General features: G+C 41.5%; 1 protein-coding gene across 1 annotated transcript; it reads left to right on the forward strand.

Annotated features, from left to right (window-relative positions):
* Window positions 1-492: 492 nt before the first annotated feature.
* LOC306960831 (high affinity choline transporter 1-like) lies at window positions 493-9,727 on the forward strand (the record flags this gene model as incomplete). The annotated part of the gene is made up of 8 exons (XM_079553410.1): window positions 493-676; window positions 1,403-1,516; window positions 2,633-2,788; window positions 4,056-4,204; window positions 5,092-5,235; window positions 5,401-5,554; window positions 7,996-8,213; window positions 9,184-9,727. The coding sequence occupies 8 exons, from the start codon at window positions 493-495 to the stop codon at window positions 9,694-9,696; spliced, it is 1,632 nt and encodes a 543-aa protein (XP_079409536.1). The 3' UTR covers window positions 9,697-9,727.
* Between the last annotated feature and the right edge of the window lie 8,277 nt (window positions 9,728-18,004).

The raw sequence follows: 18,004 nt of genomic DNA on the forward strand, positions 1-18,004 counted from the left end.
CGACTCTACTCCGAGCTCCTCCCGGGTAATTGAGCTCCTCACCCGATCTCGAAGGGTGCGCCCAGCCACCGTGCGAAGGAAACTCATTTCGGCCGCTTGTATTAGCGATCTTGTCCTTTCGGTCATTACCCAAATCTCATGACCATTTTTTATTTATTTGTTTATTTGGTCGGGAACCATGGGCCAATTTCCGTCCCCGGTCCCACACTCTCAAACACTCACTCACCCTGGCCTATTGTACATGTTTTTAGTGGTGGTACCTGAAGGAAACCTACACAGACACGGGAAGAACATGTAAACTCCACACAGAAAGGGCCCGTCTGGGATCAAGACTGAGTGTGAACCGCTGATCACTGTATTTCTGTTGTTTTTAGGCTCACCTCATTTTCCCCTGGACTTTGTCCCTCCACCGTTTAGCTGGACACTATCTATATTTGCTTTGGTTTTCGTTTTTATCCTGGCTGCCAGTCTTGATGGCAGTGCCCGAGCAGCATGGCGTTGAACATCCCAGGAGTGATCGCTGTGGTGGTCTTTTACCTCCTGATCCTCGGGACGGGGGTCTGGGCGGCCCAGAAGTCCCGGAAAGCTGAGAGGAAGAGCCGCGGGGACAGGACTGAGGTGGTGCTGCTGGGAGACAGGAATATCAACCTGGTGGTTGGCACCTTCACCATGACGGGTCTGAACACTTCAAAGTCTTTAGTAATAAATCAACATCATACATTTGCTCATTTAGCTTTGTGCATTGTTCAATAAATGTTAACCAGAGGTGGGTAGAGTAGTCAAAGTCAAAGTATAAAAGTTATTGTTGAAGATGCTACTTGAGTACTGAAGCAGTTCTGCTCTGAGTTAAAACAATAAGGCAGACAAAAGAGAATTAAGATGAATAGAACAATTACAATAAATGTTTAATGAAAAAAAAAAATCCTAAGATAAGATATAAGACAAATTTATAAAGTAAAAATTGTAAATGTCACGAGAAGCTAATGATCGCTCCCTGTGGAAAGAGCTGCCAAATGACGGTGTACTTGTTAATAATATTACACAAGTAGAGTAGAAAATACTGTGTAATGAAACTACTCCAAGAAGTAACTAAAGTACATTTATTAAGTACATGTAACGGAGTACTACCCACCTCTGCTTTGGCAGCTGACTGTATTTGTTCTCTGTATTTGGTTCACTCTTGGGCAACAGGTTACACAGCTGACACAAGTTTGAGTAGTTTTAGTTTATATTGACTTTCATTAGAGATTCTGCCACACACTAACAAACTCTAAACTACTGATCACTCATTTTCGATATCTGCAAGTATTTTTATTTTGCCAACATTTGCATCTTCTACATCTGTAAAATATTTGCAACTTTTTTTCAAACCGAACCATCAACACCCCTTTGTCTCTTTTAGCGACTTGGGTTGGAGGCGGCTTCATTTTGGGCATTGCTGAGGCTGTTTACAATCCTAACCTGGGACTCATATGGGCTCTAATGCCCATACAGTATTCAGTCTCATTCATTTTTGGTAAGATGTTTTCTCTACAATCATTATTTTCTAGGGCAGAACAAGTTTGGGAGAAAGGGGAAAAAAATAAATCTATTTTTTTAGAAGTGTTGCTTTTGCATTCTGATGAGTGATAAGGTTTAGAACATAGATTGAGTAACTAAGTAAATAATTACAGTCATTGCGACAAGTTTTATTGAAAAAACTGTATACATTTTTGTATGGGATCGCCCTGTGGTCACGTCCGAATCACTGGTGGGCAACGCAAATGTATTAAATAGATATTAATAGTTCTGTTGTGCAACAGTGCATTGCATCTGTGAAAAGATCGGTGCTGTAAAAGATCTGTGATTTAAATAAGCAGCTCTTCAAGCTCGGAAAAATCAGCTGTTTGCCCACCAGCCACCAAAACATCCGGTGAAAATTGCAGAAATAAACAATAACAGCGATCCTGTAAGTAAGTAAGTGCTTTATTTGTCATTGTACACCCAGGTGTTAGTCCTGCCCCCCTGTGGGCTAGCCTGAGCAGCATGTTTTTTAGAGAAAGCGGAAACCGGAGTACTGCCTTCAGTCTCCTCTGATCCTCTGAAACGGAGCAGCGCCTCCTGGGTTTGTCCCTGTGTCAGAGCGTGGTGTCCTGCACTGGTCAGCGCCTTCACATCCTCCTTCCGCTTCCTCCTGCGCAGCTCCCTCCGCTCCACAACAGTCTTTCACCATCTTCTGCTTCGTCCTGTTTTTGTTTCCTGAGGCTCCTCTTGCTGTGTAGGTCTCAAGTGTGTTTAGCTCATAAGCTAGTGTTGAAATAATTAGTCAAATATTGCAACGATATTGTTATCATTCAATATTTTTTCTCTACCTCCAAAAACATGCTGGTGAGTCAGGACTAACGCCTAAACACAAGTTCACTCTACGGTTGTACAATGACAAATAAAGCACTTACTTCTCATATTGTGGAGCCCTTTTCTTTTGTGGAGACAATTTCAGAGCTGAAATGATCAGAGTGAGTCAGGAGAAGTTGTCTGCTAAAAACTGCAGGATTACTCATAGTACACATATGAGTACTCCAGGTATGTTTTTTATGGGGAAACCACTTTCTTACACTCGAGAGCAACAAGCAGCTTGTATTTGCTTTTCAAGGTGGCCTCTTTTTTGCCAAGCCGATGAGGGACAAGATGTACATAACCATGATGGACCCTTTCCAGCAGAGGTACGGCAAAATACTGAGTGGGGTCCTGGTGCTGCCCGCCTTGTTGGTGGACGTGCTGTGGGTGTCCTGCACTCTGCTGGGCCTTGGTAAGCTCTTTCTCAATATCTTAATGAACTTTTTTCAATAGGTTGTGTTCAAAATGCAGATGCTTTGGTTTATGGTTTATAGATATGTCATTACTGCCAGTGATTAATGTCAGAGTATTGGTTTATGTACAGAATATCTTAATGAAAAGACGCTTTGTACCAAGTTTTTTTACATATTTTCCATCTGCAGCCCCCGAGATTTCTTATAAATGTAAAGGACTAAATTCCAAGGACCTTTTTCTTTTTGTTAAGGTTGTAAAAGCTTCGTAGTTGTGGTCTTGGTCTTGCTCTTCGATAAAAGTCGAGCTAGCTCCTAGATAATGGCTATTGGCTAAGGTTATAGAGGCAGATGAACCTCCCTTATTCATTCAACTGTTAGGTTTATAGACTTACAGTGCTGTGAAATAGTATATGCCCCCTTCCAGATTTCATACATTTGTTTATAGTTATCACACATTTTGACATATTTTGATCAAGACCATTCCAAACCTCTCTGGCCCTGTGTAAAAAAGTGAATTCCCCTGAACTTAAGTGCTTGTGTCGCACTTTGCAGCAATAACTGAAGTCAGGTGAGGAGGAATTTTGGCCCTCTCTTCTTTGCAGAATTAGTTTAACCCAGCCAGAGTTTTGTGCATGAACTGCCCTTTTAAGGTCCCACCACGGCATCTGGACTGGATTTAAGTCTGGACTCAGAAGTAGTTTCTTCGTATGTTTGGGATCAGTGTCCTGCTGCGTGGCCTAAGAGCTTGAGGCTTTGAACTGTTGCTCAGAAGTTCTCTTCCAGGAGTTCCTGATATAGACTGTAGAATTCATTCATTGTCCAGGTCCTGAAGCAGCAAAGCAGCCCCAGACCGTCACACTGCCACCACCATGTTTCACTTTTGGCATAGCGAGTTCATATCTAATTACAAACGGGGCATTTACTTTAGAGAGGTTTGGATTTTTCTTTCCGTTAAAAAAATGTAATATTCAAAAGAATCCTTTAAGTGTGATAAATATAAACAAGTGTATGAAATCTGGGAGGGGCATGTTCTTTTTTTCAAGGCGCTGTACTTTGAAAAATGTCTGAACCTTATGCCATAATCAGTTTTCACATCCAATCTCCAAATAAGGATCAGGTCCCTACAGGGAATTTCAAATTTTGACATTTTTTAGAAAATAATGAATCACCAGTAGACTTGCATTAGCCCTCCATCTGAAACGATTACAGTAATTCCTATTGTATTCTTGACTGTTTGAGTTTAATGTATGATCTTATGTTGAACAGGAGCAACGATGACTGTCATATTGGATCTGCCCTACTCCATTTCTGTGTGGATTTCTTCATCTGTCGCCATCGTGTACACTTTACTGGGAGGCCTGTATTCAGTGGCATACACAGACGTCATCCAGCTTTCTCTTGTATTTCTCAGCCTGGTGAGTAATGGGTCTATCTCACCAGAGAGAGTTCCAGTGACTGGCAGTGTCAGTGTGATAAGGCGAGTCTCCAGGTCTCAGTGAAAACGAACAGGTCCAATCTCAGCAGAGTCTCCTCATGGTCTCCGAGAGGTCCTCACAGTCTCAAGCAGCTGTGGCAACACTGCAAACACTATTTGTTGTCCTCAACCTGTGAGACGTTTCTGTGACATCTCCGCAATGTCTCAGAGACTTGTTGGGTAGTAGATAGAGACTCCATGTGACTCTTTAAGATCTCCCTGGTATCCGACAGGTCTTGGAGACATAAAACAAGATAATCCTTTATTGATCTCACAGTGGAGATTAATAAAGGATTGCAGGGACGTCACAGAAACGTCTCAGGGTGACGACCACAAATAACATGCCCGACACAACTGGGCGAAAAGGCGTAGACCTCATAGAGAGACCATGCGACGACCACATGGAGACTTTTTAAAGTCAAAACTATACCTGGAAACTCGCCTTACCTCTAGGACACGTCTCAGAGACCTCTCGTTGACCAGCAGCAACTCGGGTCTCCAACTAATCTCCAGGCTGGTGAGATGGGCCCTAAAAAGCACAATGCAAACACAAATCTTGCATTTATGTAAGCCAGTTACATTTACTTCAATAGCCTAACCTTATGAAAAAGTTCAGCAAGTGAAAGAAGTGTTTTGACATGAATATGAAAATATTTTGAAACATTGTATTCCTTTACTTTACAATTACTTTTTCTCATTATTTCTTATTATTTCCTTTCTTACAAGCAGTGATGTGTGTCGCTAATAAAGTTACCGACTTGATTTATAACAATTTTAGGCTTCTCCTTTCTGCAAGGTTCAGTCAGTTGTTCCTCACTTGTTTTGCAGTGGCTGTGTGTCCCCTTCCTCATGGTTAATCCAAAGTCTGCGGACATCGCTCTGACAGCCTTTAACCACACGTACCAGAGCCCCTGGGTGGGCACCCTCGAGCCGGAGTCAGTGTGGAAATGGATAGATGACTTTTTGATGTTGGTAAGATAGATCAAAAGGAATATCCGTCAATTTTTCGTAAAGCAAATAATATAAAAGTAATAGTTGTAGAGGTCTATTTTTAGATAGAGCACAACTATTGTACCACCTGCAATACTGTTACTAAAGTGATAGGTTTCAAGTCCCTCTTTCTTTTCATTTTCCCAGGCTCTTGGGAGTGTGTCCTTCCAGAGCTTCCACCAGAGGACGCTGTCCGCCTCTTCATCGGACACGGCCAGACTAACGTGCTTCATCGCGGCCATCGTCATCGCTGTGCTGGGCATCCCTCCGGTCCTGGTCGGAGCAATAGCAGCATCTACGGGTATAGAATATGAATATCTGTTTACACTTTCAATCGGCCAAAGTCTCTGTGCCTCTGTGGTGATTCTTGAGCTTTTCACTGCAGCTTTAGCCAGGACAAACCAAAAAGTAAACCGTTTGACACCACAATTTTGGCAAAAACAATCAACTAATAAAAATTAAAGATTACTGTGATATAGCTGTAGCTGTATAGAAATATGAGCTCTGAACTACAACATTTAAATGTACAGTAATACATAATGTAAGTCTACTAGTACGTGTAAAGCTTTTTTTTTTTAATTTATGTTTAAGTATGGTGTCAGTCTTTAAACATCTGTGCTCCCAAATATGGTTTTCATGATAACAACTGAAATTCACCAAGTATTTTACAAGATGAAACTTGTTTATCCCTTTTATCACATTCATTATGTCTTCTTGTTTCCCCAAATGCAGGTTCTTCTAGAAAGACACGAGGTATAACAAAAATGTTGCTCAAACGCCTCACACGTTTCAACGCAGTGGAAAATTACTCGCGTCTTGGAGGCGTCTTCCTTGGAGGCGTCCTCAGAAGTACATGATGCGTGTCTTATCAACAGGCGTGTGTACCTTGTGCCTTTCTAGAAGAATTTTATAAACATTTGTTAAACTTATTTATGTTTTCTTTTTTACAATTATGTAAAAAAAAAAAGAGGAAAAAAGAATGACCCACATTCACGATTTCCAGTTTCCAGATCCTAAAACCATACGCACATACTGTATAGTGAGTGACCTTTAAAGTGCATATGACAAATTAGACACAATTTATGCTAAAACATAGTAAACACAATTATATTTAAGATTTTGCTAAGAATGTTACTCAGCTTTCTTTAGTTTGACCGTTTTTGTGATGTTTATAGTTTCACTTCCTTATTGGAAACTGACAGGAAGTGACATCGATAGAGCTCAACAACTTTAAACTGTTGCCACATCAACCCTATTATGTCGTTTGTTAAGTGTGATGTCATGACTTCCGCCTCCGGGTCCAAGCATACCGGCTAATATGCGAGAAAAAAACATTAAAAACATTAATATTTCTGAAACTCAGCGGAGAGTTACTGAACCTACTTATTTCTCAGACTCTTACGCCAAAAATGCCGCACCTACTGATAAAAAAGTATTATTTTACTGAATTATTTACTGAAATCGGTACTTCCGGGGTTAGCATAGCTGTTGCACCATTAGCATTTATCTCCACTAAACCGGAAGTACCGACTTCAGTAAATGATACTTTTATAGCAGTAAATGCAGCATATATGGCTATTGGGCCTGATAAATAAGTATGTTCAGTAACTCTCTGTTGAGTTTCAGAAATATTGATTGTGGTATTAATTAAGAGTTTTTTGTAGTTTCTCACACATCTACGGCCCCGGAAGTAGAGCTGTGACGTCACCACTTAACAAACGTATTCACCTTATTCCAGAAGTTCGCGTGGGCGCCGCCATGAATTGTGCCCACTCCTTTTCTCCTATCTGTTAACATCGGGCTGGAGAAGTCCGCATAAAATCAGTTAATACATGAAAACAAAGCCGTTTATCGGCTCGCAGAGAAACGGTGCAGTGTTGACATGTTGGTGCAAATGAACATTGGACCGGATTTGTCAGGACAACGGAAGTGCTGAGACAAAGCAATTTGTCAGCAAGCAAGTAGCAAAAGTGGGCGGGGCGGAATAAGGTGAATAGATACAGACGGCATCTCGTCATAGAAGGGGCGTGAGGGAAAATAGAATCTTTTGGGAAACACCATTTTTCACTCTTTTTAGCCATTTTCTGGCGAAATATAAACTTATTTGCCACATACAAATAAAGTCAAGTCTAACTCTGGCCCATATGAATGTTTATTCACAGCAGATTGTTCAGTAGAAGTGAAAAACCTGCAGTAGTAGCTAGCGATAGCATTCGCATGTTAGCATTCACCATTATTTAAGTATTTATGGGCTGTTGAACCACTTTGCTCCTCTCCATGTCTTTGTGTCTTTAATTAGTAGAAAACTATATTCATATTTCAGCATTTGTTAAAGTAGTTTTTGAATAATTAGAGAAAGTTTAGATTTTTCTCCAAATTGTTTGCCCCTTAACTGTTTTCAAACATGACCATATATGGGCGATTACAGAGAAGCCTTCTGTATGGTAAAATGAGTGAGTCAAACTACTATGGAACTGTTTATATTTGATGACATCAGTATCCCCACTTTCCCACATAAAAACCACATGAACACAAACAACTGGGGGCACTGATTTCACTTCTTGGGAAAACGAGCGCCCGAGTCCCCATGAACGGAGCACACATATTTAGTGATATTAGTCATAGTTAGTCATATTATCAAAAATCATTCAAACCTGTCATATGCACTTTAATCGTGAATAATTGTAAAACTGCACTGTTTCTTCTCCCATACGTGACCATTACTGTGCTTTCTCCCTGCAGACTGGAACCAGACGCAGTACGGCCTCCCGTCTCCGTACCTTCGGGGGGAGCAGAGTTTGGTGCTGCCCCTGACACTGCAACACCTCACCCCTCCGTACGTCTCCATCATCGGGATCGGGGCTGTGGCAGCTGCCGTCATGTCCTCCACAGACTCTGGGCTCCTGTCTGCAACCTCCATTTTCTCCTCCAACATCTACAAAGCCATTCTGCGCAGAGGGGTGAGCACAAGCACACTGAAAAACACTCAACTGGATGATTTGAACTTCAGTAATCAATTACATGGTCAAAACAAACAAAAAATGTGCCTGTGATTTTTCTTTTTTTTTTCTTTTTTATTTCCCAGCCAAAAAGGTTTTCGAACCCCTGTTACAATTCTTCAGTTGGAGAGCAGGTGCCAATACAACTCTATGGGAGATAAACAGTTTTTGAAAGAAATTCCAATAAGAAAATGTCCAAATGTTTTCCCTGATCATTATTTGAGATTGGATTCACAAACCTGCCATTATTGTTATGGCTGAAAGTACTTTCTTCACTTCACTATTCGGGCTCAATGAGCAGCAACAAAGAGAGGAGACCACACAAAGCGACGAGTTTTACCAATATTTATTTAAACAAGAATAACGTGGACGCGTGGGTCAGTATGCATGCAAATGTATTGAGGTGTGTGTGGTGAGTAAATGTGTAGATTAATCAAACCAAACTAAAGGGAAGTGGATCCAGCAGGGTGGGCAGGGCAGGAGTGGAGCAGATTTCTGAAGAAATCCAGTTGCTTGGAAAGAGGTAACAATTTTCTTTAGAAGTAACAACAGCCATGTGTTTTTTAATTATGTCACTTTTATCAGGAAATAATTTGATCTTAGCTCATATGTGCTGGAAGAGATGACTTTGAACTCTGTGACGGCTTTTGTTTCGTGTAAACTGGGCCAGGAATTACAGAGAAATTAGCAATAAACTAAGACTGCAAATCTGCATTTTGGCTGTTACCATACAGTAGTTAACACAATGTAATGTTCAGCAGCCCTCCAGCCCAATTTTAAACTATTAGGCTCTTTTGAACGCAACCTATTAACATTATCCACCATAGAGTAATGTAAGCCCCTACTCGCCCACCATTATTTTAACAGACTTTACCTCCATGTGAACTTTGACAGGACTACAGTATCTTCTTGTTCTACTTTTCATCTTTAGGTGTCTGACCGTGAGATGAAGTGGGTGATCCGGGTAACTGTGACTGTGGTGGGACTAATTGGGACCTCCATAACCTTCTACACCAACAGCACTTTGCTTCTTTGGATCCTCGGAGCAGACGTTTCCTACACTCTAATCTTTCCCCATCTGGTCGCCGTCCTCTTCTTCAAAGTCACAAACGGCTACGGGGCTTTTGTGGGCTACCTCGTCGGCCTGACTCTTCGGATTTTGCTGGGAGAGAATACCGTCGGTCTGCCGGTTACCCTTCCCCTGCCCGGCTACACTTTAGAGGATGGTGTCTATCTCCAGAAGGCCCCAGTAAGGACTGTATCTATGCTCTGCACCCTTTTGACCATCCTTCTGTCCTCCTTTCTGGCTACCTTCATGTTTAAGCGTGGACTCCTGCCGGAAAAATGGGATATTTTTAAAGTCAAGTATCCAGTAGAAGCCGCACAAGAAGAAGAGACTGACAGACAAGGAGTAGCCCTAGAGCCAATGCTAGCGTCTTCATGATTACCATGATGACTAATACACATCGTAAACTGTAAACCCTCAAAACCTTGTACTTGCAATTAAATAGTTAAAAAAAAAAAAAAATCAAAACTTATTTTTTGTAATGTATTCTTGGCAATTAATGGTATAATTTTCACCCCTTAGTCATTCAGTTTCTTAATAAAAACAATAATAAAATTGATCTGAAATCTTTTGGAACTATCACGGGCAAGAGTTATTCATGTCTGTTTTAATATACAGTATACTGCTCATAAAAAATCATCCCAGAAACACTCCCTTGCAGTGGATGATGTTTCTTTAATTATTACAAGGTTTGATGGGATACTGCCCGTGGCAAGTATTATGATGATCGTCATGATTTTGCACATCCGAAGAGTTTTCTTCCCAGATGGAAATTTCCATGTTCTAAACTGATGGGAGCAGGAGATTTCCACATTCATGGGATGTGGCTGGGGCTCACTCTTGGCCCTTATGTACAGTATGGTTATTTAATGTTTACCTCCTCTTATGGCACATGCTGATGGCCATTACCAATAATGATGTAAGACAGGGGTGTTCAAACTACGGCCTGCGGGCCAACTACGAACCCGCGGCCCACTTTTAATTGGCCCACTGCAAATTCTAAAAATCTATATTTTTTTATTATTTGCTTGAATTTAATATATATAAAATCAATTAAAATCCATCCATAGAAAGCTGATGACAGCTGTTTTTTTGTTTTTACTTTAAAGGGGCTAGATGCAAGTTAGCCATTTTATACTCACTGCTGCCACCTCAGGTCACACGTGTAACTGCACCTTCTATATTAAGCTTGTGCATGACGCCAATTCGGACCCGAAGTAACGCCTTTTTGAGTGACAGTGCAGGATTTTAGAGGCAGTTCTGAACAGTTCTGGGCTCATTCTACACATTAGGACATGGCTGGAACATGTAGGGGGAGGAAAATAAATAATTTTAACATTTTTAAACTCTGTATAGTCCCTTTAAGCATATTCAATTAAAAAAGCATAGTTAACATTTTACTGAATTTGCTAACTTTACTTCTGTAAAGTAAAGTCATAGCAAAGTCATGAGCAAGGTCGAATTTGTCAAAAGGCAAAGTAGCAATGGCGGTGAATTCATGCCAAGTTCAGGACTACAGCCAGCGTGCCAGCCACTTTGATGTTGGTCCCAAGCCCTAATAAAGAATAAAATAGTAATAGTTTTATGAGACTGGGTTTTGTAAAATAAAGTATATCACAACATTGATTTCTAAGGGTTGGTAAATATGTAATGGTAGTAAAGAGTGAAATCAAAAGGGAGGAAATAAGATAGCTTAATCTGTTTATGTTTCATTTATAGTCCTTGGATATCATTCATCTTTTGGCGATAAAGTATTTTACTTGGGTATTATACAGACACTAAAGCTGCCCCCATTTCAACAACTTGTTCAACCCTCACCCTCTGTCAGCATGTGGTCGTCACCCTGCGCCCCCTCCGGTAGAGACTGAAGAGGATCTCCAACAGCTGAGCGAATATAGGTCAGTGCTATTTTAATCCAACATCGTAAATACTTTGTGGTATTATGTAACATCGGGACCACCCAATCTGAAACACAAGCACTGACTGTCTGGAGATCGGACATGGACTCATCGCAGGATCGTCTCTCCCACCGCTCAGTGCAGCAGGCCCTGTGTCACAAATGTGCACCCTTGAATCAGGACAGTTCTATAAAACCCAGAATAAAGACTTCAATTTGTAGGTGAAAACTATTGTCTGTCGTCATTAGCATCAGTGGTTTTAACCATAGACATAATATTAATAGACTATTATTACTCACTCCTCCCTGTTTGACAAAATTACTACATTCAAGGGGGAAATCATGGCAGATTTACAGACTAAAAAGGGCATAAGGGCGGGATCTTCACTTGGCCCTTGCGTGACGTGTAGTTCGGTCATAGTCACGCAGCTCCAATGCTAACTCATTAGTATACGAGATTTCTAAAAATGTTCTTACGAAAACCAGCCTGGTCCCTTTAATTGTGCCTAACCCAGCGTTATCACAGGAGCAATATCTAGCTGTAGAAAGTTTTAAAGAAAACAGGCACCAGGCCTTACAGTTGTTTAGAACATGTCTAAAGTCCAATGCTATGCAATGTAAAACTAGCTTGTTCTGCCACCACTATTCACCTTATTCCGCCCCGTCCACTTATTGCTTTGTCTCTCTGCACTTCCGTTGTACAGACACTTCCGGTCGAGCGCGAAGCCCGTTCATTTAAACGGAGAACGAGGGAAAATATTCTCCGCTCAAATCTGATGTTTTGTCAATTGATTAGTGTAAAATATCCACTGTTCATTTGCACCAACAAGTCAACACTGCACCGTTTCTCTGCACGGCTGAAAAACGGCTTTGTTCTCGTGCAGTAACTGATTTTAAGTGGACTTCTCCAGTCCCATGTTAACAGATAGGAGAAAAGGAGCGGGCACAATTCATCGCGGCGAGCACGCAAACTTCCGGAATAAGGTGAATATGGAGGAACTGCAGCAATGGCGGCCAATGGCGGTCCCTAGCGTCGTCGTCGAGAATCTCGGCAACAAGCGGCCTTTGGTTCTAACTCTCAGTTCAGACAGCAAAAATGTTTATTACAATTATGAGAAACAAAGCATGAAATTCCAACTAAATGTCAGAAAATGACATATATATATATATATATATTAAAGCAGAACTAAGTAACTCATGCCCCTAGAGGCCATAAGCGCAACTGCAGGTGCCGTGGCATTTTACGTTTTTTTACTCATTAATTGTCCGTGAGAGTAAATACTACGCTGACAGAAAAGACAAAGCGAGAGAGGGATATTGTACATCCAGTTACGCAATGGAGACAATTTTTGTCACTCAAACTTGGCTGTAGATGCGGTTTAAGTGGCGCTAGCCCGCAGTTAGCTTTGCCCATTAGCCTGTTAGCTTCTTCTTCGTGATTCTATTAGTGTGTATTGTGGCCTTCGAACTGGAGGCAGGAAAGTTGCAAGTGCGGTTTTCTGGACAAAGACACCAGGGGGTGATGAAAGACCCCCCCATCATCCCATTCACACTTGTATTACCCTTTAATTATTAGAGTATTATAGAACCTTTTATTCAGAACCAAAATATTAATTCGTATTTGACCTTTTAGTGACTCAGTGTCTGTATGAATGGTTAGCTTTGCTTTCCCTCCCGGTGGCTTCTAGCACGTACAGGATCAATTTTATTTCCATTTTTTTAGGCTCTTAAAATGAGTAAAAAGTGGTAGAAGTAAAAAGTATAATAAGATAAAACTACTCTTTGAAGTAGAGTTACTTCAAATTGTAACTGAGTACTACGGATCTGTGAAAGATGTTTATCTTTGTATCTGCTTTTCAACAGTTGTATGATATTATATCTCATCTCAATCTCATGACCTGCCTATTTCCGTGAGGGCTGTCCTCTCTCCTCTGGCACTGGGCTGGGTAGGAATACCTCCACATCCAACCCACTGCATTTCTCTTGGCTTGGGAGCGGCAAAAAGAATACAATGTTCTGATTGAATTTGACTGATGGTTTTACAGTACAGTACAGATGGTCACTTTCCCGCCAGGAGACATACCACGGCACTCTTTAAAGCCTGGTTTTTGGTCACAGATGATGTTAGACGTCTGACATTAACTTGAAGTTAACTCCAGTTTTTTATTTATTTATCTTTTGGTGGGGACTCTTCTTCATTTACTTTAGTTTAATTGTAACTTGCAAAGCACATACAGTGAAACCCATGGTGCAAATAGAGAGCAACATCAAATGCACACACAAACAATATGGGGTAGCTGTGCGAGGGAAGGGGAGAGTTCAGCTTCGGGGTATCCTGATGGATGAACCTGTCAGGAAGTCAGTTAGACCCAGTGTGGTATCTTCTTCTGAGATAACACTGTCTTCTCTGTCACCGGAAATCCAGTGGAACAGGCCTTACAGTAAAACCAGTCGAACAGGCTATGCATGTATTATTGTTGATCCAAAACTCAACAGTTATTTTTGTCGCCATAGTGATTTGCCAAGGTGATTTGTCAGATCTTTACGCACAATGCCCTTCCTGTCAAGTGAGCATATGTGCTCAGGCTCCACTCGAACCATTAACCTTCTGATTTCCAGGAAAATTGTCAACTTTTGCATTACTTCCTCTACCCTGTTTCTGACATTTTTTCCCCCAGGGAAAATGGTTACCTGACAAACCATATCAAAATATTTTAACAATGCACCAGAAACACTTGAACAGACATCGCCTGACTTTGGAGGAAATGCAAAAGGCTCTTGGTGAAACCGTTTTTCCAGTTCTCAGCTGTGTCTTCAATCCACAAAGAGGAAGAGGTTTAACTTGAATTGCGCCAAATGTTGTGACACTGTGGGCTTTAACAGAAAAAAAAAATGTTCCTGCATAAATTATCCCTTATTCTTATTTTCTCATAGAAAATAATGCATTGAACGTACCGCATGGTGAAATTAATCTGGATTCCAATTCATGAAAATCCATCCATCCATCCATGTAATGTAATGTAATGGAGACGGGAGCTGTCACACGGGTGGTTGGCACATAGCTTTTTATAGCCACACTGGGAGGTGGCTTGTTATTGTTATTGAACATCAAGTTTAACATCCGGATTCTTCTGCTGTGATGCCTTTCAGAGCTATTCAGACGCAAGCACATTGATATTTTGTTTTCAAAGCTTGTAGTGTATGTTGTACGTGAAGCTAGCTCAAACTGTTGGCCAGATGATCAGGTGGGGCTGGTCGTCAGGTGGGTCAGGGGTTGGTTGGCAGAGGGAGTCTTTATGGTGGAGAACATTTATTGTGTCTATGTTTTTATGATCATATGACAGCACGGTGGCGCAGTGGTTAGCGCTTGTGAATCACTGCTCGAAGGTCCAGGTTCAATTCCCACCTGGACGGGGCCTTTCTGTGTGGAGTTTGCATGTTCTCCCCATGTCTGTGTAGGTTAGTGGTAAAAACATGCGCAATAGGTTAATCCTCCAGCCAGGTGTTTCTGATCACCAGCCTGGCTCCGCATCATGGAGATGGATCCCCGAGCCCCGGCCCATGCTGGCAGCTCACTGCTTCTACAGGTCGCCCAGCGACACTGAGGATGGGTCAAATGTAGAAAACACATTTCTCTACAGAGATTAATAAAGTATAACTTAACTTAACATTAGCATTTGTTGAGCACATATTTTGCTGCATTGGGTGACACATCAGGCACTATTGGTGAGTATTTAAAAAAATACTTTGTCTTTTTATCGCTTATTTTCAAATTAATGTCAACACCAAAACACCATTAATAATGTTTGAAGACACTACAGCAGGGTTAGGCTAGTTTGCATTGAAGAGGGCCGATCTTCATCATCGCCAAAACACCAAGGGTCGAACATCAACATTGTAGCCTAAAGTAAAGAACTTTTTTCTGCAAATGCCAAAGTTTTGCATCAGTGGTTCCCAAGTCGGGCCCAAACATTACCCTTGGATTACAGGCCCAAATAACCCAAATAAAACCATAATTTGTCATATATCGTACAAAATATTGTTTTCCCACACAAGTTTTTATTGAACAAGCAGTAGATAAAAGTTTCCTATAGACTCGCGTCCCACTGAAAAAGGTTCCGGGACCCACTTTTGGGTCCTGACCCAACAGTTGAGATTCAGTGTTTTACTGTAGGACCAAGTGAGATATTCTGCCAGGGCATTAAAGGGAATTTGATCTCTTGTTTGCATAATAATGTTTCTCAAAATCATCTTGAGGGCCAGAGGTTCTGTGCTGAAGGGCCGGATTTGGCCCGTGGGCCTGACGTTGCCTACCCCTGCACTACAGGCAATATATATATATATAAAAAAAATAAAAATAAAAAAAAACTCTTCCTCACCCTCCGTGGGCGGTCTCTTTTTCCTCCAAGCTCGGGTCCTCTACCAGAGGCCTGGGAGCTTGAGGGTTCTGCGCAGTATCTTTGCTGTTCCTAGAACTGCACTTTTCTGGACCGAGATGTCCAGATGTCGGTCCAGACATCTGGACCGAGATGTCTGGACCGAGATGACGGACATTGTGGTGGTGGACAAAGAGCAGAGGAAAGCCGTTGTAGTCGACATAGCAATACCAAGCGACTTCAACATCAGGAAAAAGGAACACGAGAAACTAGAGAAATACCAGGGGCTCAGAAAAGAGCTGGAGAAAACCTGGAGGGTGAAGGCATCAGTGGTGCCCGTGGTCATTGGGGCACTCGGGGCAGTGACCCCCAAACTGGAGGAGTGGCTCCAGCAGATCCCAGGAAATACATCAGACATCTCGGTCCAGAAAAGTGCAGTTCTCGGAACAGCAAAGATACTGCACAGAACCCTCAAGCTTCCAGGCCTACCCGAGCTTGGAGGAAAAAGAGGGTGAGGAAGAGTTATCTTTTTTATATATATATATATATATATATATATATGATGATATACACAGTATATATATATCATCCGAATTTGGCCTCTGAACATATAAACTTTCACCTGGAAACCAAAAAAAACAATCTTCACAATGACACTTACTAAATATTTTTTTCCTAGCCTGATTCATTGAGTTTTGAATTCCAAAAAACAAGGCAAAATTTCAATTTTTCCACAAAAAAGGTAAAAACTAGACTGAACTGAACAAGATATCCAAAATTCCCTCTGAAAAAGTCTTTGTAACTAATATTTCAATGAAATAAAATTATACATTTAAACCTGGCTCAATTTTTTATTCTGATTTTATCGCAGAAAATATGGGAGATTTTAGGCATTTTTAGGCATAAAATACCTTATTTTCATACAAAAACATAAAATGACACCCTATTCACTAGCAGTGGCTCGCAATAATGTAATAAGTAAGAAAGTAAGTGCTTTATTTGTCATTGTACAAGCGTACAACAAAATAGTGTTCAGGTGTTCGTCTTGAGCCGCTTCGACTGAGCCGCTGTCACTGAGGGGCAACCTGACCCCGAGGTCGAGGAAACTGGAGCACCCGGAGGAAACCTGGCTGGCTGCCTTCAGTCTCCTCTGATCCTCTGAAACGGTGCAGCGCCTCTTGAGTTTGTCCCTCTTTCAGAGTGTGGTGTCCTGCACTGGTCAGCTCCTCCAACTTCTCCTGCACAGCTCCCTCCGCTCCACAACAGTCTTTCACCATCGCTTGGGAAAAGCTGAGCAGTTGATCTGTTTTATTCTCCAAAAAGTGGGGATTTTGATGTCATCAAATAAAAGTGTTTTTTCACTGATTAGTTGAGCTAAGCGCTAATCATTTAAATGTGTTGTTAGCATCTCAAAAGCTAAACGTTAGTTTGTTAGTTTAAAAAAATATATATCACGTAAATTTACTTTTTGCTAATGTTCATCTCAGGCATTTCACTCGCAATGTTACTACGAGGATGACGACAGCTAACACTAAACTCAAAAAAGTAGCAGTGTTTAACTAAAAAGCTGGCATTAGACGATTAGAGAACAAATCAGCTGATTTCCACAGTCACCATTAGGTGTGAGTCTGTATATCTACAGATATATAGAAAAAAGGAAGAGATACTTTCTTCAAGCCAAGGGTTTAGGCTTGTGTGCGGTTGTGTTGATGAGCTGTGGACTATCCAGAAAAAAAAGTGTGATAACCAGCCTCCCCTATACGCACGTTAAATGTTATTGTTGACTGGCAGTGACTCGCACATGCGCACTAGGCTGGTGGCAAAAGGCTCACTTCAACAAGTAACACAGCTCTTCTTCCGTGCCAAATTCTTCAGACACATCGTCATAAAAAAACCTCTGTGCACATAACATTAAAAAAATCTAAAGTTATTTTCAGTACTTAGGACTACATAGGGCACTTAGCAATCAATCAATCAATCTTTATTTATAGAGCGCTTTTCATACACAGGTGCATCGCAAAGTGCTTTGACATTTAAAAAAGACATTAAAAACATTATCACCCGTCAAACCCTCCCAATATATACAGTTATAACAATACACAAACACACCTACACCCCCTACCCTTTACTCTACACTCATGCTCACACACAGAATCAAAATCAAGTACATAAGGCTGGGTACAGATGACCAAGGTGAGGAAACACCATCAGAGGAGCCGTCCTCCCCGGGAGCAGCAGACCAGCTGCGGCCGCCTGGGCACCAACACAAGGGTCCCCATAGGAGGCGCGGCAGAGACACCACACCTCCACCTGGGGACCCACAGGACGGCACCCACACAGCCACAGCCAGTCACCGCTCTCGAGGAAGAGGGCTCCTTAGGACTTAGTACTTTAGGACTACATTTTCAACTAA

The sequence above is a fragment of the Gobius niger genome, assembly GCF_951799975.1.
Source record: "Gobius niger genome assembly, chromosome: 3".
NCBI classification, from domain to species: domain Eukaryota; kingdom Metazoa; phylum Chordata; class Actinopteri; order Gobiiformes; family Gobiidae; genus Gobius; species Gobius niger.